Below are 26,998 nucleotides of genomic sequence, written 5' to 3'. Positions count from 1 at the left end.
CCAGAATATCTGATTCCCCTCTCTTATGTCTCTCTTACATCTAAGGCTATGTCTGCACTACAGATGTCTGTCAGCATAGTTATGGTAGTCAGGGATGTAAATAGGTGTAATCCCTGACTGTCATCTCTTTGCCAGCAGAAGCTCCTTGTGTAGACATATTCAGACTGGCAAAACTGTACTTATTTTATTTGTGGGTGTGGTTTACTATACCAGTAAACAGCGCAGATTTGCTGGGATTGCTGCAGTCACACTAGGAGTGCTTTGCTGGTATCGTAAACCAGTATTCCTATATCAGTAAAATATTTCTAGTATAGACATAGCCTGACGTATCACCACTATTCTTCATAATCTCACATGAACCAGAGCCTGGAGTCTCAAGTTCATTTTCAGATCTACACCCAGTGACCAGAAAGAAATCATACTGAAGTGCCCAAACCCATTGACTAGAACTGAACTATACTGTATTTTATTCATTTATCATTTCACTTCTTCAGAGTGGCTTGTACCCAGATGGAAGGTCCATTTGAAACTGGTCTCTTTGCTGAGATATGAACAGCGTCATTGAAAGTACAATTCTAGGCTTTTCAGATTCCATTTCACCACAGTTGTTTAGAAATGACACAAGCAATTAGCAGCAAAATCTATAGAATCAGTACAAAATAGTCCAAAAGCTAGAGTGGTCACTTTGCCTTAATGGGAGTGGATTCTGAATGGTAACAACCAGCGGTTACTGCTCTAGCGGCCTTACAAATTCAGACTGTTTAGCACTTACCCCTTTCTGCTGTTGCTCACAGTAAGTAGGCTATTGCTATGTAATGTTCGTAGTGAGAGTAAATAAATGAAGTTGTTTCTAGAATGCTCCCAGCTCTGCAGCAGAGTAGCTAGTTCTCCACTTTTGTCTGTCTCCCTTTTACATCAAATATATACCACAATTACTGTGGTATTTTCAGGGCTGAAAATGTCAACTCATCATAAGATCTCAGCTTTAAAGTCTACTTTCTGGCTCCTCCGCCTGCCCTGCTGAATCTCCAGCTTTGGATAGCATGGGAATAGCCAGGACTGACTGCTGTGATCTGGTTGCTGACTGGTTTTTATCCCACTCCTCCATCAGGCACCCAGAAGCTACTAGGGGAGGAGCCCAGAGAAGAGCTGATCAGAAAATGGGGGTGGGGGCGGTTCTGTGCCGAAATGTAGATGAAAACCACAGATGTTTAGTTTGAATCGCAATTGTCCATGAAAATTTCATCTTTCCATTGAAAAACCAAAAACTGCTGCAAACTGAAATTTTCAACCAAAACTGAAGGAAAATGGCTTTCTGATGGGAAAAAATTGAGTTTTTTTGAGGACAGTAAATACTTTCTGCAAACGCTTTCATTGAGTAGAAAAACCCCGTCTTCTAGTGAACAAATGTTTGGATGGAAAACTTTTGACCAGGCCTTGGGATGAGTAGCCAGCTGGGGAAGGGAGAGAGGGGAGGGAGCTGCAGGTATAACAACAGCAATTGCTAAGGCAGGAGCCTCATTGAAGGGGTACACTGAAGGGAGGAGGAACTGAAAGGGAGCGCCTGGAGGTGTGTGCAGTAATGAATTTCAGGGAGAAATAGAGTTGATGGTTAAGAACAGCTGAGGAAAGAAAAGTAATGTGTTGGGAGGAGTGGGAAAATTTATGAGGGAAAAGAGAGAATTGATATACTTGTGTGGGCGGATTTATATGTCCATAATCAGGATACGTGACGGATTTGAGGAGGAACTGATGATTTTTGGAAGTACGTGTACTGTTTGCCTACTTCAGAACTTTAAAATTTGCATGATATTTGCATTTTGTGACAGGGTCAGGCCAGATGGCTACAAAAGAGTGGTCGAAGGTAGATACATTAATTCCAGGTTAAGCAGGTCCCTTTTCCCTGGGTAAAATAACAGGGACTATTCCAAAACACTAAGGAACTTTCTAGAACTAATTCAGGCAGGCAGGCTAATTAGGACACATGTAGCCAATTGGGAAGCTGCTAGAATTAATTAAGGCTAATCAGGACACCTGGTTTTAAAAGGCTCTCACTCCAGTTAGTGAGGTGCGTGCAAGGAGCTGAGAGTGAGAGGGTGTGCTGCTGGAGGTCTGAGGAGTACAAACGCTATCTGGCATCAGGAGGAAGGTCCTGTGAAGAGGATACAGAAGGTGTTGGGAGGAGGCCATGGGGAAGTATCCCAGGGAGTTGTAGCTGTCACACAGGTGTTACACAAAACACTATAGACAGCTATGATCCACAGGGCCCTGGACTGGAACCTGGAGTAGAGGGCGGGCCTGGGTTCCCCCTATTCCCTCAACTCCCTATTGGATACAAGAGGAGTTTACTTGGATTGTGGGTTCCACCAGAGGGGAAGGTCCCTGGCCTGTCCTCCGACCCACTGGGTGGACCAGCAGAGACCATGGGGATTGTTCTCCTTTCTTTTCCCCATGCTGGCCAGTGATGAGGTTATCTGAGTGAATGGCAGATTTGAGCCATGAGAGCGGCCAAACTGAGGGCTACTGTGAATCTCTGAGGCGAGCAAAACCCGCCAATAAGCACAGGACCCACCAAGGTAGAGGAGGAACTTTGTCACAATTTGTAAATGTTTTGAAAGCTTTTCCAAGGCTTTTTGTTGCACTAATGTAGACAAGTTCGGTTGTCATTAGGCTCCACTCAAGATGGATTACTAACACATTTTTAATATGTTGTCATAGCTTCTGAACAGTTAATTAAGGATATGGGCTTCTGGAGAAAGTCTTTTCCTTGCTGGAAGAGAAATGAGTGGACAAAGAACGAGCATATGGCAGTACTTTTTATTCACATTATGTATGTAATTCTGATCTCCTTGAACAAAGATGAAGAATAGACACAGTGCCTCACGAGGTGTGTCTCAATGTGTTTTAACCAACACCCCAAAGAGTTTGTCCAGATTGGGATTTGTTTGAAACATGTTTGCTGCTCATGGTCAGCCCAGGCCTAGAAGAGACAATGACCAACTAATACATTTTTAAGTGTGGATCTTTCTATCTATGCTAGGTGCAAAGTCATGTTCAAATTTCTTAGTTAAAATGTGTGTGTGTCTGTGTGTGTGTGTGTTTACAAAGCTGATTTATTTTCTCAGTCTAGATAAACCCAGTAAACTCTTTACAACTGAAGATGCCAACTCAGCCAGGTGTCCAGTCAAAGCTAGCATCCAGATGCAATTAGCTTGTATGAGATTATCTAGCTAACAAATATTATAAACTATTTTGCTTGAAAGAAGCTTTTGCTTGACATAAATTGGTGGCTAATTCGTTTAAATACACCACCCAATTTCCTTCAGTGGCTCATTAACCCAGCCCACTCAGCTATAATATTTACATTTAAGCCTTTTGCAGAAAATCTCATCTTAGATATTTGTTTCAATAAAGTTATTTATTTCATTTCTTATTATGGGCTGAGGGTTGAAGAGGTTGGTGGGATTTTTTTAATCTTAAAATATTTATTAAATATACCATTTGAAAAAATGCTACAATTGCTACATTCATTACCCTCTGATTTTTCTTAAGTCTTGCAGTTATAAAGTATAAATACATGAGAGAACTTATTCCTATAAATATGCTATGAAGAAAGGAGGTAACTGCTACATATTACCATACATATGTTGCATGTAGTGTGTTATTGGTATTAAAAGAACCTAGAAAGCACCCTTTATGGATTGGCATAATGCAATTTCCATCCCAAAGCTTCATCTACTGTAGGTAATACAGATATATCATCTGAGACCATACTATACATTTTCTACCAATAAAGAAAGCAAGGAGTTTTTAGTCTGGTTTCTCTGTAGCAACATTTAATACTGACGAGACCCTCTGATTCCCTTTAGCTTTCCAAAGAGATCTGTCATCATTGTTTCTGCATAACTTCCCAAAAAACCCAAACAGGAGATAGTGTTCTAGAAACTTAATTTAGATCAAAGTATGGTATTTTAGAGCTTTCCATCTGGATTTTTCAAAAAATAGAATCTCCACTTGCTATATTTTACATAACACCTCCTTTTGTCGTCCTTTTTTTTTTTTTTCTTTCGCCTGAGCCTTATATCGGTTAGTGCACTAAATAAAACACAGCAGCATGTGGCTTATCACATTGCAGGATTCCTTTTGTAACTCCACTCCCTCGTATAGCTTTCGCTGTAAAGTTGTGAGCCTGTGAGTAGATTTTTGGGGAGTGTTGTATTGGCACCCAAACCCTGATAGAAGCTGTGTACCTTCAGCTCTTGCTGAATTCAGAGGAAGGTGAGAGAGATTAACATCTCAAATGGTTCTCAACAAATCCATTCATTTTAAATTCCAAAGCTGTCAGAAAGGTACCTGCTTTGTAAGTATCTTTTTGTGCATCGCACTCTTTTTTCTAGGCATTAACCCTATTTGTGTTTTGTTTTGCTTTGTTTTTTGAATCAGAAAATATGGTTTCTGGGTTTTGGTCTTTCTGGTTCACTTTGCCAGCTCACTTATGGCTCATTGAAGAAACATTTTTTCACTATATACAATAGGTATCTATTTAAGATGTTGTACAACAGATTTTGTAGAACTGTTCCAGATTTAGCTTACCAATTTTGAGGCCAGTGTGACTTTTGGTATATTTTAGAGGTGTGCTACAATTGGACTTACAAAAGAAACTCAGTTACAATTACAACTATTGGTTTAGATTCAACTAATGTAAGGATTCCAGCACACCTTGATCATGATTGTAATAATTAAATAAATATTTGGTGATGGTGGAGGCTTTCTAATAAGGCATAGGATATAAATTAACAAATTAGTGAAAACAATCCTCAGTAGCAAACACATACACTTGTTACCTTTGGGAGTCAATGCAGGTTTAGTGATATCTGTAGTGAACCTTTGGAAGAGTCCTGTAGAAGACATATGTTTTATAAGTTCTTTGAACCAAGATTCACGGGCTAGATAGGCAAAATAGTGTACTGACTACAAAACTGGACAATATATTTTCCCTCTAATTGGCCAGTAGCAGGTGTCTAAAGTATATTCCAAGCTTTTTATGATTCCGGGGTGACAGTGACCCACTCCCATGAAAGAACAGTAAGGTCTGTAGGACTGTTTGTCTCTGTAAAGAATGTTGCACTACATGACTGAACAAATCTTTGTGCAGTGTGCAATGATAATCACCCCAAAGTTTGTGCATATCTGGAAGAGAAGAGGTACCATAAGTTTTCAAAAGTGGAGGTCTGTGATTAGCAGACTCCCATACAAACACTTGCTGTAAGTCTGAACATTCTTGGTGAAACCTGAGCTCCATTAAAGTCAATGGGAATTTTCCCATTGACTTTAGTAGAGAAAATATTTCACCCCCTTTGCCAGAAGAGTGAAAAGATCAAAGTTTCAAGAGGTATAGCATAGGAGTAAAAGAAAGAGAAATACTGCAAAGCAGAGCTCAGAGACTTTAATCAGTAATTACATTCTATCATAAGGCATAAGCACAAATGGACAAAGTTAAAGTTTTATAGACAACCTGAACTTTGTCATTTCCTGACTTTGAGTCCTTATCTGCAGACTTAGCACTGCATGTATGCAGCTTTTTGCATTTTATCAGAGGTAAATGGAGAACAAGGAAGTTGAAAGGTAAATAAATGGTACATTTATTGATTTTTTAAAAAAAACAGAATTCATCAAAATGGATATTGCTTTGTGTATCATCAAAACAGCCATTCGAAAGCCAAATATATTGATTGTACAGCATCTTAATGCAAACTCAGTCTGACCTGTCTCACTAATGGCTCTCTTAACCCAGTTACACTGTACTCAGTCCTGGGCTTCTGCTGATCACAGATGGAAATTAGCAACAGAATGCCTGTTCTGCCTTTTCTCTTTTTACAATAATTTTACCAAGTAAGTCTTGAATGGATCTGTAGTTCTGTATGGACCTTTGATCTAAATGAATTGCTTCACATGCTTCGCTAGCCCAGCCATCCTTTTGATTGACTTCAGCACCTCACTGAATCAGTTCTCTTGCCCTCCAATAGCGAGTTTACTCAAAATGTCCAGAGCAATGGCGCTCAAGCAGGTGGCTTTTCTGCCTAGCTTAGAATGCGGGTCTTTTTTCATGTATGAATAGGTCCTAACATGGCTGGCAATTACTTTGTTTTTTAAAGATACAGAAACTGAAACACAACCACTCAGAAAACACACAGATGGAAGGGTCGAATCTACATTTACTCTGTGATAGCAAACTAAGAGGAGATAGAATTTCTTTCTGATATACTCATTACATATACATTTGTATATTGTGGGCCTGAGCCTGGGCACCTCCTAAGAGATGGGGAGCATGCACAATCTTCACTGACTCCTTGCAGGACTGGGCGGTGTATGATGTGTAATTATTTTGGGGACTTTCTGAAGTCACTGGGAGTTTTTTGCTCACAAGGAATGAAGAGTTGGGCCCTTTGTTTAATGAACTAGTACTCTTCACCTGTTAAAAGTTGAGAATCGTTGGTCTACACTAAAAAGGAATGTGGAAAAAATGTCTGTCCTGTCCCTTTTTGTTCTTCAGAATGAATTCTAATTACAGTACTAAGGCACCAAGCGGTCACTGAGTTTTACATATTTTTAGAAAGAATGCAGGGATCACCTAGTAGGGGAATTGTATTTTTAGTCACTCATCTTCTGTCTCTCACACACACATGCACATGCACACTCCTGCACATTTCAGCCCTTCTTTAATTTTCTGTTTAAAGAAGAAAAGCGTACATCATCATAACTACTCAGAACCACAGCACTCTGCTGCTAAAGGGGCGCATCTGGCAAGAAGGTGCCATGGGAAAATCATGTATGTCCCTAAGACGGGATCTGAATAGAATTGTATAGCACCCAAAGTGAAATAAAGCATGAGTTACCCCTCAGTGCTTAGGTATTATTTATTTGTATTACAGTAGCACCTGGAGACTCCAAGCCCATTGTGCTAGGTGCTATACAAACTACAAGACCTAAGTAATCTAAGAGTTTGTCTACATGGGAAGTTATTCTGGAAAAGATATTCCTGATTAACACCATATGTGGTTGCTCTTATTCTGGAATTCCACTGATTAGGATAATTCAGAATAAGGTGCTTTAATTCTGAAATAAGACATCTATATGTGGTGTTAATCGGGAACAGTTAATCCATTTTAAATTCACACACTATCTTACTCTGGATTAATTTTCATGTGTAGGCAAGCCCTAACTACATTATAATCAATGTAGAGCACTGCTTAGAACTTCTTTCCCCTCTTCCTCCTTCCTTTTATCTCCCTTCCCATCCTATTCAACATCCCTCACCCCATGAAAAAAGCCTAAGAAAGCAGATGAACCCTGCAGCTTTTCTTGTAGGTCATTAGATCTGGATTATATTAACCCAAAGGGTGGGAAATAATTTCTAGGGCACCTGCACTTCCCAAGGGTCTATGAACTCAAGCATTTTGGCTGATCTCAGCTGTCATAGTATTTTACGAGGGAAGGAGCAGTGTCTCAGATAATTAGTCCCACAGCACCTAGCTCTTTATAGAGCAAAACCCATACCTTAAACTCCCCCAGAAATAATTTGGTGGTCAATGCAAATCATGGAGCATAGGTGTAATACAAGCCCCATTTAGAGTGTACTGCACTAATCCAGACTTAAAGTGACAAAGGCATGGTTAACTGTGACAAAATCCAGATGTGAAATGAAAAGTTTTAAGTTTTAAGCATTTTGCCAAGGGCAAATTATTAGAAACACTCTGGCTCAGTCAGGATTCCTTGTTGGGGCTCTGTCTCCCTGTGAAAGGGTGCATCATGCACTCCTCCTGTGCCCAGCAAACTTCCCAGACTGGTGTTGGGGGAGGCATTGCCCCATCTTCCTCCCACCCGTCCTCAGTGCACAGGTGTTCATCTGGGATAGTGTCTCTGCTATGTATTTGCTGGCTGGCCCCTCCACAAAGGCCTAACTCTTCCCCACCCCTTGGGCACCAATAAGAGGCCAGTCACATTGTGGCCCCAAGGGTGGAGAAGGAGGAGGTAGAGTGGTATAATGGTCATAACTAGGATTTCTGGGCAAAAAGTAAGAAAGATAACATTTTCTGTTAATGTTAAGAAGCACTTCCTTGAAGTGATCTCTGTGTAGAATAATTTTGCAAAGGAAGTGATGGATACTTCATCTCTTTGGGCATTTAAAAATAGGTTACAAAATGTATTGGAGAGAAAAACCCAGCACTGGGAGAAAGATTGGCCTGGTCTACAGCAGAAAGTTGCACTGGTTTAATTTAAATTGTTTTTTAAACTGATATCAAACGAGTTCAAAAGTGTGGACAGCTTTAGTTCAGTTTAAGAGTGGCTTAGTTCAGTTTGGTTTAAATCCATTCCTAACTGACAGAAACTAAACCACACAAGGCCATTCTTGCACTGAAATAAGAGCCTCTATGCAGATGTTTGCCCTGGTTTAACTAAACTGGTTTAAAATCACACTTTAAATTAAGCCAATTCAGCCTTCTCACGTAGCTAGCCCTATGGACTAGATCAGCAGTGTCCAATACGTTCGCCACTAGCCACATGAGGCTAATAGGCTATTGATTTGTGGCTAATGCATGTGGCTTTTTTATAATGTGGCGTAATGTGGCTTTTTTATAATGTGGCTAATAAGAAAAATTCAAAACCACAAGTGTGGTTAGCAGCGTGGCTAGCATCGAATTTCTATTGGATACCGCTGGACTAGATGATAGTCTAATAGGCTTTTTCCATCACCAATTTCTATGATTCTTGCTGAAGGAACTATCATAAAATAGCATGAACATCAGCAGGGATGCTGGGTCTTAGAACACAAGTTAAAATGCCAGTGAAGAATAAATGTTCCACACAAAATACAAGCTGAGACTTTTTAGAAAGACTCTTCCTTTCATTTACCCGTGCTCCCAAGAATATAATAACACACCTGGGACATTATGGGCCAGATCTTGAAAAATGCTTATGTATCCATCTTGGACACTGCGACCCACAATCCATATGTGCAAACTGCCATGTCTGTGTGAGTGCAAGCACACAATCCTCCACAACTTGTGTGCACACCATGATTTTCACTCAAGTCAGGCACGCACAAAATTGTACACACAGTTAAGATAACTCCTGTGTTGTAAATAGAAATACTTGACCTTTTCGGCATTACATTATAAAATAATTGGTGTGACTGTTCTCTCCTTTTTTCTTTTCCTTTCCCTCTTCAATTCATCTCACACTGCAGGCTCTTCCCTTTCTCTGCCCTTTTTTCTTTATTCAATTTTCTGTCTCTTCTTCCTCTATCGCTTTGAATGATATTCTCTGGCATTGACCCTGCACAATGAAGAGGTTAGCTGGCCTCTTATTTTTCACTGCTGCTCTGTTCTGCAGATGATTCTGTTTCACCTTGTGCACAATATAACTAAGAATTTCAAAATCCCCAATATACATTTTTTTTTTAGCAACTGAAAAAGAAACTGCCTATGATATTCCCTACTGTTCTTCTGGCTGAACACGTTACTTTACAGTGCGACGTTTCTGGAATAATACGTGCAACTGAAAGGGCAAAGCGCATGAATTTTTATAAGGTTCTTTTATTATTTTTTCCCACCAGGTGGATTATGGTTGACCATTTATTCCATTCCCACATAAATGATTATCGCTGGCCTCTTGGCACATTAATTATTCTGTTATGGTATCCAGCTTTCTAAACATTCCCAATTCTTTTTTTTTTTTTTTTGGACGGGGAAAGCAGAGGCGGTATTTATTTTATTTTCGAGCTCTGATTCATTTGTCCATTTTATGTAAACAGCAATAGAATATGATTTTATTATAATTATGACTTACATTTGGAAGTGGTGACATTGTAATGTAAATCAAAGTCTGTTTATGCATGGCTTCTCTTTACTTTCTGTAGTTAATCGGCAGAATGTGTCCTTTGGGTCGCATTGCTTGATTTTAATGAAATACCTTTTTGTCCTAAACCATGCAAGTCTTTGCGCCCCCAGAACTCCAAATGATTTCAGTGGGAGTTTAGGGAGAGCAAGAATTGTAGGCTAGGATTTTCATGTCATATGGTTGTTTTGAATTAAGCCTGCATTCTACCTAATCAGTAGTATTTACAATGAGGGAGGAAAGGGAGTGAAGAGAGAAATCATAAAGACATATATTAGGATAAAAACATACAAGGATCATAAACTATGATACCACAGGGCATAAACCAACCATTACAAGACATGCAGAGAGCTACTGTATAGATTGGAGAGAAGAATGTAGCACTAACTGGCAGGGGTTGGGAATAAAATTAGCCTGTGGGAAGGTTATTTAGAAATTGTTCATTATGGGGATTCTTATGAGTTTTTCAGAAGTATCTGGTATTGGTCAAAATACTGGACTAGAGGGACCAGAAATCTCATCTACTATGGCAATTCCTATGTTCCTATAGCAAACCAGAAATTGTGTTTTTTATTTACAGCATTTTAATTTATTTGCTATTCATCTTTAATTTTTTATACTAGCACTTTTGTTATGCAAATTTGGTTGACTGCATCACCAGAAAAATAATATTTTTTTTATTCTCTTTGAGTTTTAGGGAATGAACAAACACCTTTTAAAATTCTTAACTCTTAACAATGAGTTAACTATCTATTTGGGATGGATAGAAATTAATTCTTGGTTTTGATTTATAGAGCAAAAGCTGGAAGCTATTACAGAGAAATGTAGCATCTCAGAATGGCTGCACTTGAACAATGACGATGTTTTCTTTTAGGAAAGTTCAAAGAGAAGGCCTCAATTCTCCATAAGATTGCCAAAAAGAAGTGCCAGGTGGAAGACAGTGAAAGACGGAACGGGGCTGCTAATCATGCTGGTAAGTATAGGAGTACAGAATTATTTCTTATTGTTTGGGGTATATTTGCTATGTGTTACTTTACTTACCCAAGAAAATAAATAAACCGACATTTTTTCAGACTTGAGTGCCTGAAGTTAGCCCTCTAAATCCATATCTGGACTCCCAAATGGGAACCTGATTTTCAGAGATGCGTAGCACCTGCAATTCCAAATGGGTTGGACTGGTATAATTGAGTGAAAAATTTGGCTCATAGTTTGCCCAATGAACTATTTCATATAGTGGGTCAGATTCAAGCTATTCAAGTGTAAATGCAGAATAACTCCAACGACATTACAAGATTTACTCTGGATTTTTGGCCCATCATTTCTGATAGGCCATTAGAGTCAGTCATGTGAGGCAAACAGGGCTAAATTTTCCTCTCTCATCCATGTATTCTATTCTGACTCCCTAAAGAATTGTGCATGAAATCCCCATAGACATGAATGGGAGTTCTGTGCATGAGGAGGAAGCAGAATAAAACATCCAGAGAGCTGTTGTGCAAGGTTGGAGAGAAGAATGTAGCACTAATTTTGGAAATGTGCTAAAATAAGATTGATAGAAACATGGAGACAAATTCAGTCCTCAGTTATGTCCCTGGAACCCCATTGACTTCACTGATGTTTGGCAGGTGTAAGTGAGGGCCAAATTTTGACAATGATGCTTTATTTATTTATAGCATTACCAGGCCATTTGAGTCTGGTACTGGGTTCTCTCTGTATGTGGAGAATACTCACTGAGATCCACCGGGTGTGCAGTTTAGACACTTACTTACATTCTTCATACACCTGAAATAAATGTGCATTTTATGTGGGACATGTAGCTCTACACTTCCCAGGAGAAGAGAATAGAATATTGGATTTGAGATCTACCCGTGTGGATCTAAGAGCAAAATTTTGCCCTCAGAGAGGTATTATGATTGTTGCTGAGAGCGATTTGATCCGTCAGAGGCAAATCCTGCCTATCTTGCATTGGCACGCAAAGCTTGATAGTAATGGTTCTGTTGTGCAAGGGGGAGATTGCAATGAGGGTTTATAGTAGCCTGCTGCAGAGAACTGCTGCAAGGTAACTTTCTTATGGGGAAAGTATTGGGGCTGGGCCACAGGAGGAGCAGGCTTGTGGTCGGTAGGTTTGCACACACTGCTGATCCACTATTCCAAAATGTTCGTGGACTAGTTGTATAGTGGGCTACTGTTACCTGCAGTCTGCAATGGCAGCTGCAGAGTTGCTGCACAGCTTCTTCATATCCGGACTATGAATTGGAAAAAATCCATCCTTCCCAGCCCTGTGTATACCCACTACACAAACCCCATTAACTCTGTTTTTCACAAAGAATATTCAGCTAAAAACTTGTATGTTGTTAAAACAACAACAACTACTTAAGTCACCTTCTCGTTTCTTTTAGCCACTGCTTTACCACTTAATGTTCATTGCAGTGGGGAAAAAATACAAAAAACGATCAAATGTATCTGGTAAAAATGGAATCAGTTTGACACTTCCATGACCTCACTCTATATCTAGATGCACTTTGACACTGAGTCAAGCAATTGGATGGAATACTCTGTTAATATAGCATAATGCTGAGGAAAATACCCCGCAAGCAGTTAAATAATCACAGGTATACTGCACTCTGCACTGCTGCTGTGATCTCAGATTTTAATTCAGGAAGAATCTGAGTGCAGCAGTAATGCAGCCACACAGCTATATTTACTTCTTTGTACAGCAACATCAGATAAAATACATCTTATTGTGTCAGCTGTTGTTAGAGGCACTGCCTCATGACTTCTGATTGTTCAAGCATTTCTGGCCATTACCATCTTTATCTAATAATAACAGCTGAAATTGTGACATGCCTATTGTTTAGAAGATTCCTTGGATGATCATGGGGAAAGGAATTGCATTACACAAAAATAGGGTCAGATCCTGCAGTCCCTACTCTCTCCCATTTACCTCACCATGAACAACTGCAGGATCAGGCCTTTACTTTGTAGCAGTATTGAAAGCATTGCTTTGTATCTTTATTTTTTCCATTTTTAGTGCAAATAAAAAGGATATGAATATCCGATGATAAAAGTGAATAGTTCTTAAGATAGGAATTGCCACTCCAGAAACAATATTTAGAAATTGAGCCATGGTCTCCATATTTTGAAAAGTTATTTCTTATTTTACGTCTGAGCAAAATTATGACCCATTGAGGAGATGACAGTTTTGCCAAAAGCCCACTGATCTAGCCCTTGTGTCGTTACAGTTGCTGACCAGCCCAAGGTTTACCTTTGAAGCTCTTGGTAGTCTAGTAACATTTTACCATCCATCATTAGCTATTACTCAGAAGACAATATATTTCAAAAACCACATGACAGTCACAAAATCTGCAACTTTCATGATAGCTGTGACAAAACTCCAGCTTTCTTAACGACAGATGGACAAAGTTCATTAGTTAAGTTTCTGCATCTGTTTATGAGTTTATCCATCCGTCTATCTGCCAGTGCAGCATCCTACATTTTGTTACTTGCTGATAAAATGGTTTAGTGTCAGTTTTGACTCAAAAGTGTCAGACTTCCCATGGGTTTAGTAAGATTTTTGCATGAGTAAAGGAGTCCTTAAGTTGCAATTAAGAACGTAAACATTAAAAAGAACATTTCTAAAACGCAATCAGTTTTTTAATAGATCCTGCAATCCTTATTCAGGCAAAGCTCCCAAAGGTCAAAATTTGTCTCTAAATTACATCTACTGCTTCCATGGGTTTGCACCAGTGTAACAAGGACAGAATTTCTCTCTCGTCTTTATTTTTTAATATGTGACTGTGTGTGTGTGTGTGTGTGTGTGTATAAAGGTAAACAGTTCACTAGTAACACTTGATAATTCAAATAGACTGAAATATAAGTGCAGTGTCACTAACAGATTTGTTATCTGTTTCTTTGTTCTGTTTTTTTCCATTTATGGATGATGTTACAGAAAAAATTGAACTCCCAAATACTGCAAAAGTGGAAGTTGAAGTAACACCACCAAATGATGGTTCAGGACCAGTGCAAAATGGAAACATTGTCCATGGAATTGAAGAGGTTACTGTCTTTTATTTTCTTTCTTTCTCTTTCTCTTTACCCTGATAAACATATTCCTGCCTGTTTTTACTATTTTGGAAAGCTAGTGAGTTGGTTTTTACCAAATAGGATCTTACTGTTTCATGCTCTTAGACCTGAACCTACAGCTCAAGGCACTATGGAGAGAAAAAACCCCGTACAAAGCAATTCTTGGCACTGAAGTTCATACCATGGTTTACTTTAAGTTTAAAAAGAACAGGAGTACTTGTGGCACCTTAGAGGACAAACAAATTTATTAGAGCTTAAGCTTTCGTGAGCTACAGCTCACTTCATCAGATGCGTAGAATGGAACATATAGATAGATAGATAGATAAGTTGGAAGTTACCATACAAACTGTGAGAGGCTAACTAGTTAAGATGAGCTATTATCAGCAGGAGAAAAAAAACTTTTGAAGGTTTCCGGTATAGGGTGGTGTTTATGTGACCATCGCTTATTAGCACAGTAGTGTCCAGGAAATGAACTGCTTCTGTGGATTGGTCTAGGCTGAGGTTGATGGTGGGATGGAAATTGTTGAAATCATGGTGGAAATCACGCCATCAGGGGCTCGTTCACCTGCACATCTACCAATGTGATATACGCCATCATGTGCCAGCAATGCCTCTCTGCCATGTACATTGGCTAAACCGGACAGTCTCTCGGCAAAAGAATAAATGGACACAAATCTGACATCAGGAATGATAACATTCAAAAATCGGTAGGAGAACACTTCAACCTCTGTGGCCACTCAGTAAAAGATTTAAGGGTGGCAATTTTGCAACAGAAGAGCTTCAAAAACAGACTCCAAAGAGAAACTGCTGAGCTTGAATTAATATGCAAACTAGATACCTTTAACTTGGGTTTGACTAGAGACTGGGAGTGGCTCGGTCATTACACATATTGAATCTATTTCCCCAAGTTAAGTATCCTCACACCTTCTTGTCAACTGTCTAAATGGGCCATCTTGATTATCACTACAAAAGTTTTTTTTTCTCCTGATGAAAATAGCTCATCTTAACTAATTAGCCTCTCACAGTTTGTATGAAGAAAAGGAGTACCTGTGGCACCTTAGAGACTAACAAATTTATTTGAACATAAGCTTTCGTGAGCTACAGCTCACTTCATCGGATGCTCACGAAAGCTTATGCTCAAATAAATTTGTTAGTCTCTAAGGTGCCACAAGTACTCCTGTTCTTTTTGCGGATACAGACTAACACGGCTGCTACTCTGAAACCTTTAAGTTTAAACTATACAGACAAATTCTTAACATTTTCCTTAGGTAAGTTCTAGCAAAAGTTGTTCAACATTGGCAAACTGCAGGAAAATTGTTGTTACCTTGTTTTGCTTTTTGTTATAAATTATCCATTAGATCTCTACTCTTCAACACTACTCTGCTACTGCTTCCCACCCTAGCCACTTCAGCCTCATTCTGGCAGCTGTTTTGCACATTTCTATAAAGTAGTCACACTGAAACTTAAATTCCTTGAAATTTGAAAGCATTTTCCATTCCCTTACAAATAGGAAAAGTCTTATTTTACAAAAAATATTAATTAAATTTTGAACGTGAACCATTTTGAGAGAGAGTGGCCTATTTTCAAGCAAAAATTATCTCTGCAGTGATAACAGATACGATACAGTTCACAATTGCAGTATGAAAATAGTGATTTTGATGAAAACCAAAATGTCAGGGTACAAAATATCCTTAATGAATATTTTAACCATTTTAGCACAGCTCAAGAGTTTATTTTTGATAAGTATACCTACATGGCCTCAGTCTTGCAAATGTTTAACTTCACACATTTTTGTAGTCCCATTAAAGTCAGTGAAAATTAAGTATGTGGATAAAAGTTTACAGGACCTCTTATGGCAGAGAATGGCATCCTTCCTAAAGGTTTATCTGAGAGCTATACACTATTCCAGCACCTCTCTGAAGATATTATCATGTTCCCCAGAATCTCAGCTTTTATTTTAAAACTAAAGCAGTCTCTTGTGGTGATGAAGAAAACCTGAAATATGTGAATTAAGTGTAACTGAGTTGCAGAGATGAGGAGAGAGCCTGGAACAATAACTCTGAAAGGTGTGAACTGCCCCATTCATCTGAGAGTCTGAGTTCATTGCTGAACCAAAATAAATGTTGAGGCTGGTTTTAACATTAAGCAAAAATGTGTATAATAAAAGAAAAAAAATCCAGCGAGTGATATTAATAATTCCATTCCAGTAGGCTAATACAGTCATTGGTGCATTGTTAGGTTTTATTATCCTAGAATAGCACTGAATATTGTGGTGTGGATGAATAATAATTTTGTGGCACAAGTGAATATTCTAAAGGATCCAGTTTACAATAACTTAGTAAGGGAATCGATCCTGCCTATAGCTAACTCCTGAGAAATTATTCAGGAAAAACAATAATGGAAGAACAATTGTATCTCATAGAAAGGTTCAGATGTTGTCATTTTGCATTATAATGAAGTGGATTCTAAGCCTGTTCAAAAATGGGTCAAGCAATCTCATCATCCAAGACAGAAAATTTGATAGTTTCATTTCAGATAACTGCAGGACAAGCAGATATTGCAAGGTTACAATACTGAGCAAAGCTTGGTTTGTTTTTGTTTTTGTTTTGTTTTGTTAAACACTTAAAACTTTCAGTAAGGCAATGTTTGAAATTTTCATGTCAGATCTAATAAGCATTAATGTATACTCAAAATGTACTGTACTGCAGTAGAGGTGGGATGCATTATTTATCCCAGTCAAGAGTAGAGAATCTTACAACCTAAAGAATTCATGAGTAATTCTGCACCTTCAGCTCCATCAGTCTTGAAGAAAAGTTTTAGGGGTGCATTTGCGCAGAGAGCAACTCGAATGTGACCTGGCCTCAGTTATTCATGCCTTTGTCACCACTCAGCTGGACTACAGCTGGAAGATGAAGCTAGATAGACGAATTCAGAATGGAAATAAGGTGTAAAATTTTACCAGTAAGAGTAATTAACCGTTGGAAGAATTTACCAAGAATTGTGGTGAATTCTCCATCACTGACCATTTTTAAATCAAGGTCAGATGTTTTTCTAAAAGATATACGCTACAAGGTCAGACCAGATGATTACAATGGTCTCTTCTGGCCTTGAATTTATGAATCTATAAATACTACCAGTTACATTTTGAGGCAGTCTTTCCTGGCACCATTTCCACAGTCTCTCTACTTTTCTTCTTTTCTAGTGATTGCCACTTGAAACAGTCACTGCTTAATTATCCATAAAAATATATTTGTATAAATATAAATTCCATATAAACTGGAATTTTAAAAAATTGTTCTGTTTTTCTATGATTGTCATAACATGAAAATGCTTCTGTAAGAATCGGATAAACACTAATTCTCTTTTTTGCACATTGACCTTTGTCAAAGGTACCTCTGCTTGTCTTTGGCTCAAACACTGTTGGAATATTTGTCCTAGCTGGGCCTGACTGCAGTACTACCCTAAAGCTAAGGAGCAGGAAGAAGGAACAGGCCTTCCTGAAGTGCCCAGTCAATGCTGGGAAAGTAGCATAGACCATACAGAAGGGGGGAAGACAGGCATTGAGTAGAGTGGAAGGAAAACTCAGTGAAGAGTAGGAGATGATGAAGAGGAGAAGCAGAAAAAAGGATATAGGAAGTAAAAAGAGTGGGGGGCAGGGTGAAAATTAAGGTGCAATTTTATGTAAAAGGGGCAATTGCCCCTCACAAAGAATCTTGATAAGAATGTAAAAATGGCCATACTGGGTCAAACCAATGGTACATCTAGGCCAGTATTCTGTCTTCCAACAGTGTGCAGGTGCTTCAGAGGGAATGAACAGAACAGAGCAATTATGGAATGATCCATCCCCTGTCATCTAGACCCAGCATCTGGCAGTCAGAGGTTTAAGGACAAGAGCGTTCATTTGTGTCTCTGACCACATTGGCTAATAGCCATTGATGGACCTAGCTTCCAGGAATTTATCAAATTCCTTTTTAAATCCAGTTATAATTCTGGCCTTCACAATACAACTCTGGCCTATGGCAATGAGTTCCACAAGTTGACTGTGCTTTCTGTGAAGTATTTCTTTATGTTTGTTTTAAACTTGCTGCCTATTAATTTCATTGGATGACCCCTGGTTCTTGTGCTATGTGAAAGGGTAAATATCACTTACTTATTCACATTATCCACACCATTTGTGGTTTTATAGACTCCATCATATCCCCCCTTAGTTGTCTCCTTTTTAAGATGAACAGTCCCAGTCTTTTTAATCTCTCCTCATATGGAAGCTTTTCCATCCACCTAATCATTTTTGTTGCTCTTCTCTGTGCCCTGTTCCAATTCGGCGACCGGAACTGTATGCAGTATTCCAGGTGTAAGCATTCCACGGATTATTATAGTGGCATTATGATTTTTTTGTCTTATTATCTATCCCTTTCCTAATGGTTCCTTACATTGTTAGCTTTTTTGACTGGTGCTGCACACTGAGCGGAGATACTTTCAGAGAACTATCCACAATGACTCCAAGATCTCTTTCTTGAGTGGTAACAGCTCATATAAACCCCATCATTTTGCATGTGTAGTTTGGATTATATTTTCCAGTATGCATTTATTGGCATTGAATTTCAGCTGCTATTTTGTTGCCCAAACACCCAGTTTTGTGATATCCCTTCATAACAGTTTGCAGTCTGATTTGGACTTAACTATCTTGGGCAATTTTGTATCATCTGCAAACTTTGACATCTCACTGTTTACCCCTTTTTCCACGTCATTTATGAATATGCTGAACAGCACTGGTCCCAATACAGATCCCTTGCGGACACCCCTATTTACCTCTCTCCATTCTGAAAACTGACCATTTATTCCTACCCTTTGTTTCCTGTCATTTAACCAGTTACTGATCCATGAGACGACCTGCCTTCTTATCCCATGACAGCTTATTTTGCTTAAGAGCCATTGGTAAGGTACCTTTTCAAAGTCCTAGTACACTATATCCAGTGGATCACCCTTTTCCACATGTTTGCTGACCCTGTCAAAGAATTCTAATAGATTGGTGAGGCATGATTTCCCTTTACACAAGCCGTGTTGACTCTTCCCCAACAAATCGTGTTTATCTGTGTGTCTGATAAGTCTTTTCTTTACTATAGTTTCAACCAATTTGCCTGGTACTTTATGCTTACCAGCCTGTAATTACCAGGACTGCCTCTGGCGCCATTTTAAAAAATGAATGTTACATTAGCTATCTGCCAGTCATCTGGTACAGCAACTGAGGGTGTCAGAGGCATTCCCACCTTGAAGAATCAAGCCCCATATTTACCTTCAGGGGAAAGCCGCTATCCTGAAAACTGATGGCTGGGGAACAAGTGTGCTCTGGATATATTTTTACTGCCAGAAACTGGATTATGGAACATTATCATAGCCTGTTTGCATTCTGAACCGGCACGATCTGCAAGGGAAACTAATTGTCTTCTGTCTTGTGCCTAACATATCATATTTCTGTTATTCAGTTCCCATGTCAAGAATACACAGGGTCCCATTTCTGGAAATTTTAGCCTTCATTAGTCCAAACTGTGATAGCTCAATCTAAATCTCTAGATCAGAAACATAATATTGTGAAGTTCTGTATTTGATGCACATTTATCTGAAGTGAAATGCATCCACAATCTAAATACTGGAATTATCGTTTTCCATATACCAGCCCCAGAAGTGTCTATAGATAAGCTCTTTCTTCTTGTTTACAAATACTTTTTTTAAAATTAAAACAATGAGCATAGGTCTCCCAGCAAAGAAGAGAAGAGGGGCTTCTTAAGGTGATCGGAGACTAAAGCTGGAGGAGCAGAGAAATTTTTTTTTAAATTTATTTTAAAACATTTTGAAATTACACTTTATTTTAAAAAGGTAACTCTGTCTGACACCCTTCTGTTTTTTCTTCCTTCTTTCCCTTTCCTTTTTCCTTCTCCCTAGTTTTTTTTCCCCCTTTTCTTTTCTTTTTGTTTTCTTTTGTTTGGGTACATTTTTTCCTGAGTCTAATTTCTCTTCCCTTCCCTCTCTTGTTTTTTTTTTTTAATGTTGTACACTCTGGCTGAAATTCACTCCTATGAAGAGTGCAAGCACAAGGCCTATGAACCACATGTAGAAGGCTAGATGAATTTCATCCTACTTCAGACCGTCTTTCTCTCTCTTGTCTTCCTCATTCATCTTTCTCCCTTCCCTATCCTCAGTCTCTTGCTCCTTCCTTTCTTCCCAGGCCCATCTTCAAATTCTCACCTCCTAACCCCAGTTTTCTCCAGCAGAGGATCTAACTTCTGCTGGACCTCTTGCCAGACCAGGGCTCCAATCCATGGAATAAGCCCGGATCTCTGCTTATTCTGCCGCTGCTTGCAGGAGTCTTGAGAGACCTTCCCTTGTAGCCCTGTCCATCAATCCAAGCCAGTTATATTGATGTTGGGTCCAATCCAAGTCCCACTGAAGTCAAAAGGAATGACTCCTATTGACTTCAGTGAGTGTTGGTTCAGCCCTCTTGAGAGGGAAAAAAATACACTGGGATAATTTTTTTTCTAATCCAATCTGTAAATGTTCCTTTTTTTGTCCTGGCCAACCTGTGCTTTCTTCCCTCTTGCAATGTATTCCATCTTACTTTGGATTTAGTCCTAGTTATTGTATCTTTCCTTTTGACCTTTAACAGGTTTCCATGAAGGAGAAAGTTCTTTTATATAAAACAGTATATTTCTAGCTTAGTACTGAGCATGTCTGACAAAATGCAAAGAGGAGTAGAAGGACAGTGATGGTATCTCATTAAATAATTTATAGGTTACCATACAGAGAAATGATCTTTCTGAAAGTTCTCCTTCCACACCCCCCTTAACAAGTATTTGATTAAGCTGCTTGAGCTGTAATCATTCTAACCTGTGGCTTTCCTAAAAATAACATCCAATTTCAAGTTAACACCTTCTCCTCCCGCCTCACACACACACACACACCCTTTCACCAGTTTCCATGGAAACCTAATTGGAAAACTTATATATGCCAACCATCTCAAAGATAACTTTTCATGAAAAGAAAAGGCACCTTGGATGCAATGAGAACACATCACTAAGCCTCCAGTGTTTTCAGTGTGATTACTAAACAGCTTACTTGAGCAACTGTGGTAAAGTGGATTTAGCTTTCTTCACCAAAGAGCAGCACATGGTTAGTGCATTTCAGGACAAAGCTTTTGTCTGCAGCATTTATTCCCTTCCAAGGAACGTGTGATCCTTTTCATCAAATTAATGTGATTTGAATCTAAGTAAAGGCGTGTTCTCAGTCACTAGATGTGTTTCCCAAAATATTTTAAATGCTTCAGTTTGGGAAAGAAAGGGGAAGAGATGACAAAAGCCTTTGTTGAAAGGTAATAATATATCCCAAAGTGCCTGATATTCTTTTGATCAGTAAGCATATATTTTCTGCTGCCTGAAAATCTTCTTTGCCTTTTCATTGAGCCTGAAATAATTGCACAGATCTCTCTTGTCACCTTAACTTTTATGTAACTTAGAGATCATTGCACTGCCATAAAATGGGATTGACCATTGTATTCCCAAGCCTATTTACTGATCTGTTCTACATTTTTTCTGCTGTACACCTTTTTCCCTTTTTTTGAAAAATAGGACAGTGGGAAAGAGGCTACAAGATGGGCTTAGTCATCAGTTGCATCTCCAGATCACTATGACTGTTATTTCTATTTGCAGGCCTGCTGAGCATAGTTTGTAATACAGCACTCTACGTGTCTCTTTCCATACGCACCAGTGAATGCTGCAGCGTAACTTTGAGGGAAATAAATGGGTACAAATTCAGGATTTTCTAGTTTCCCAGGATTCCAGCAGTAGACCCGGAAGGTGTACAGATTGCAGTAATGGCATATGGGTTAAAAATCATCCACATATTCCTTATCAGCATAAAATCCAACCAAAGAAATCTAGCCTCCTCTTGGTGGTTTCACAGTACATGGAGGATTTACATACACCCTTACCATTAATGTGAGTTACCTATGTAAATGGAATGTATCCTAAGAAGAAATAGGTGCAGGGTAGCATAATGTGAATTTTTGCCACATGATTCCACAAAGAAAGGTTGCTCTTCTTTCTGTCTTAGGTATTTATATGGCCACAGTTACTGTAGGAACTCAGCACCTCACAAACTTTAATTTATTTAGCCTTACTACACCTCTGTTAAGTAGGGGGAAGTATTATTATCCTCCCATTTTACAGATGAGGAATTGGGGGACAGAGGCTAAGTAACCTGCCCAAGGTTATCCAGAAAGTCTATGGTTGAGACCCAGACTAGCACTCTAACCCACTTAACTGTCCTCTCTTTCTGTCTCGGTGAGGACATAAAATAGCCTGAGATTTGCTTTTTTGAAGAACAAAAGTAGATCTTAACATTGAACAATAAGATATCAATTTGAGGCAGGCAACATTTTGAGATGTCATTCTATTTTTATCTTAGTTCCCTCATAAAGAAAGGTCATGTTGATGGCTGGTGTCCACTGTCTAGAAACAAATAGCCACGACAGTCTTTTGCAACACTAAGAAGCAGAAAATGGATAGGAACACTCTTACACATGGTATGATATCTATCCTTCAGCATGATCAAAGGGAATCATAAATGGTCCCTGTCTGCCTCTTTACCATTTTCACTGGAAACCTGATCCTAATTCTGTGCTGATTAGCTGTGTCAGAAATCCGTATACAGGAGAAAAGCACAAAAAGAAAAATATATAGTCCTTGTCTAATTTGGAGCAATATAATGAGCCTCAAAACTTAATATTTTTAACTCATATGAGATACCTGTTATAAGATGTACTCTATTTATTGTAAGCAGTTAATAAGTATTTTCACACTTGGGAACACTGATAAATTTTGGGGTGGGTTATTTTATTTGTTTTTCAGACTTTTTTACATCCAAAATAAAATGCAGTTTCAGACGCAGTCCTCGATGAACAACTGTTTTTCCTGAGTAATATATTTTGAGCATAAACCTCTAAACAGACAAGTCTTCTCTGCTGTTTGCTAGAAGCAGTGAATACACGATGATTTTGGCAGATGGGAATCGGTATAATCTGTTGGTTATAAACAAAAGAGTTACTGATGAAATGTCACCATCTGTTGGCATTGTTGAAATGCTCTGAGTCACACAGTCATTACTTATTACTGTATAGTTTTCTCAGAAATGGCCTGATTATGAGTAAACTAATAGGAGATGGTGTCTAAGAAGTTACAGGGAAGAAAAAACTACTGAAGTTAGAGGAGAGTGTCATTTTCATTTATTGTAATGTGATACATGCAAGAGCTGAAGTGTAGAAAAACCAGACTCAGACTTTATAGAGAGTATCTCAAAAGACAGTATTGAAAGTAAATTTGTTGTGGAAATTAAAATACGAGACACATTCCAAAATTATTTTCTCAAACTTCATTTCTGTAAAATAAAAACTTGAATTTTTTGTTGCAAAAATACCCTATTGACCTACAATGTAACATGTAAAGGGGATATCTGTCTAGTGTAGTTCTTATTACATTTTATTTATTTATTTATTTATTTATTTATTTATATGTAATGCGGTAGCACTTATAGCAGTGGTCCCCCAACTTTTTCCGTCGCACCCCCTCCTAACCCATAATGGAAGCTGTATGCCCCCTCCACCAGAAAACTGTGATCAGGAGCCACAGCTGGGAGTGGGGCCAGAGCTGCCATCGCGAGCTGGGGCCTGTGGTCAGGGGCCCAAGCTGGGGATGGGGCCGGAGCAGAGCTGGGGGCAGAGTGAGGCTGGCCAGCACTCTCTCCCCGTCCCCCATGGGGGCAGGGCAGGGCCCTGCCATGCCCCCCAAATGTTTCTCCTTGCCCCACAGTTTGGAGATCACTGACCTGGAGACTCAGTCAGGGATCTGGGCCCATTGTGTTAGGCACTGTTCATGCACACATAAAAAAAGATGGTCCCTGCTCCAAAAAACTTACTAAGTATAAGATGAGAGAAAACAGGTGAATATAGCATGCAGGCAGAGAGGGCAGGGAGCCTAGCACAAGAGAATAGTGAGACAATTAAGATTAGTGTAGCAAGTAAACCACGCAAATTACTTTTTCATATAATATCTTTGGTACAGTTACTGTTTTATGAACAACTGTAGTGAGTTCACACATTTCTTAATAAAAAAACCCACTTATTTAATACCTGTCGCAGTATAATAAGTTTAATGGGGAAGACTATAAAGAATATAATGGTAAGTTATTCTCTTCACTGACAGTTTACTGAGGCAGTCAGTTTGAAAGGAACAGTATTAATATATTCTGATGGTTATCTAGAATACTAAAGAATTAGTTCTATTCATAACATGAATAACATATATAGTTACATTTTCCTTGGCATATTCTGATCCACATTTTCAAATGAGGCCTCTAAAATGCACCTGCAAAATTTGTGGGCACATCCATCTGCTTACACAAATGTATATTTGTATGGACAGATGGACATTTACACACGTATGGCCTGATTTTCAACCTAACCTTAACCTGACCTCTGTGTGACTGCAGTTGTTATTAGGCTCGGTTTAGGAATCCAGGCAATGAAGATATCTAAGTACTTCATAGCACTCACAAATGTATCTTTTTAGCATTCTTCCTTGGCAGTGCCCTTTGTGCTAGACTGGTATCGGCTTACATTTTTCTCAACCAAATTTCACCAGACAATGAATCTTTTTGTCCTACTTGCTTTGTTTCTTTCTTGTTGTTTCATGAGGGAAATATACCTAGTATTGTTAGACTGGCACATTGACTTCTGATCATACAGGCATCCAAGGATCATCAAAATGACATTTCATCATTAATTATTAAAAACCAGGAATTTTAGTAAGGACACGGAAATCCATTTACACTTGAAAATACTCCCACAAAAATTTATCCCACAGATGGGTTTAATTCAGAAATATTGCAACATCTCTGACTGGTCTAGCTTGAGTTATTTCACTCCTAGAATCATTGAATAATAGAATCGTAGGACTGGAAGAGATCTCAGGAGGTCATCTAGCCAAGCCCCTGCACTCAAGGCAGGACTAAGTATTATCTAGATCATCCCTGACAGGTGTTCGTCTACATTGTTCTTAAAAATCTACAATGACAGAGATTCCACAACCTCCCTAGGCAATTTATTCGAGTGCTTAACCACCCTGACAGTTAGGAATTTTTTTCCTATTGTCCAGCCTAAACTGCCCATGCTGCAATTTGGGCCATTGCTTCTTGCCCTATCCTCAGAGACTAAAGATAAAAAATTTTCTCCCTTGTCCTTGTAACAACTTTTTATGTACTTGAAAACTGTTATCATGTACCCCTCCCCAGTCGTCTTTTCTCCAGACTAAACAAAACTAATTTTTTCAGTCCTCCCTCCTGTTTTCTAGACCTTTAATCATTTTTATTGCTCTTCTCTGGACTTTCTCCAATTTGTCCACATCCTTCCTGAAATGTGGCCCCCAGAACTGGACACGATACTTCAGTTGAGGTCTAACCAGTCCAGAGTAGAGCAGAAGAATGACTTCTCGTGTCTTGCTTAGAACGCTCCTGCTAATACATCCCAGAATGATGTTTCCTTTTTTTTAAACAGCGTTACACTGTTGACTCATATTTAGCTTGTGATCCACTCTGACTCCAAGATCCCTTTCCACAGTTCTCCTTCCCAGGCAATCATTTCCCATTTTGTATGTGAGCAACTGATTGTTCCTTCCTACGTGAAGTACTTGGCATTTGTCCTTATTGAATTTCATCTTATTTATTTCAGACCATTTTTCCAGTTTGTCCAGCTCATTTTGAGTTTTAATCGTATCCTTCAAGGCACTTGCAACCCCTCCGAGCTTGGTATCGTCTGCAAACTTTATAAGTGTACTCTCTATGCCATTATCTTAATCATTGATGAAGACATTGACCAGAACTGGACTCAGAACTGATTCCTGCGGGACCTCACTTGTTATGTCCTTCCAGCATGACTGTGAACCACTGATAACTACTCTCTGGAATGGTTTTCCAGCCAGTTATGCACCCAACTTATAGTAGCTCCGTCTAGGTTGTATTTCCCTAGTTTGCTCCTGGATGAGTTGACTCTGAGTGTAACACTCATACTTATACTGTCTCAGAGGCGTGGTGGGTTTTTTTTCCAGCCTCTTGTGGGTAACTCAGTGTTGCTTTTCCCCATTAGTCAGATTTTCAAAGATGCTGAACATCTTCAGCTTCTGTTGATTTCAATGTGAGTTCTTGGAGCTCATTAACCCTGCAAATCAAGCCCTGATTCTGCATCCTTTATTCTTGCAAGTTAGAAATGAAAGATTAGACCTTAAAAACCAAATTGTGCCTACTATAATGTATGCACAGCTTCCGTTATTTGCCAGTGGAACTGGTATGTATATGACTAAGGGCAGAATTCAGACCTAGAATGGTAATAATTACTAGTGATGTGTACAATATCTTTCTGCTAAGTATTTTCACCAGAATAAGAGCCCTGCAACCAATTGAAGTGTATGCTTCCCTTTTTCTTTCCTACAGTATCTGCAAAATCTCTGCTTAGAACCCAGAGTCACATGCAGAATTACAGAAGCTGCCACCTGCTCCTAATTCCATAGCCATTCACAGTGCCATGTGGTTGCCTTGTGGTTCTTTGTATTTTTTATAACTGTGAGTTTTAAATTTTTTGCCACATAAACTGCAGACTTGTGCCTAAAACCTGGTGAAGAGAAACCAGAGAATAAAATGACACTGTTTTCCCAGTGTGTGCAAACAGTAAAAGCTTTTGTTTTGAATTGAAGAGACTTTGATTTAGTTCAGATAACTCGCTCTTCATGTCACCAGCTCCACATTTGTCACTATAATTAGCCTCCTTTCCATCCCTCTGTAGAATTATGTGGTGAGCTTCTGAGGTTTCAAAGTTTGTGATATTTTCTGTGCCCACGTAAGACAACAATGGGTCTGATTCTGAACTCATCAATACTTGGGTAAATCATGAGTAATTGCATTGCCAGTGGAGTTAGTCCTCATT

The 26,998-nt window shown here is 38.9% G+C and overlaps 1 protein-coding gene across 3 annotated transcripts in view; it reads left to right on the top strand.

Moving 5' to 3' along the window:
• The window catches only part of SLC24A2 (solute carrier family 24 member 2), a 166,493-nt gene that overhangs the window by 115,780 nt on the left and 23,715 nt on the right, over nucleotides 1–26,998 (top strand). For all 3 annotated transcript variants that reach the window (XM_043546316.1, XM_037902044.2, XM_007061681.3), the window contains 2 exons: nucleotides 10,772–10,870; nucleotides 13,844–13,950. In XM_043546316.1, coding sequence (XP_043402251.1) covers nucleotides 10,772–10,870; nucleotides 13,844–13,950 — 206 coding nt within the window. The remainder of the gene's footprint in view (nucleotides 1–10,771; nucleotides 10,871–13,843; nucleotides 13,951–26,998) is intronic.

The sequence above is a fragment of the Chelonia mydas genome, chromosome 5 (assembly GCF_015237465.2).
Source record: "Chelonia mydas isolate rCheMyd1 chromosome 5, rCheMyd1.pri.v2, whole genome shotgun sequence".
Classification (NCBI taxonomy): domain Eukaryota; kingdom Metazoa; phylum Chordata; order Testudines; family Cheloniidae; genus Chelonia; species Chelonia mydas.
This window is presented reverse-complemented; position numbering and strand designations above follow the sequence as displayed.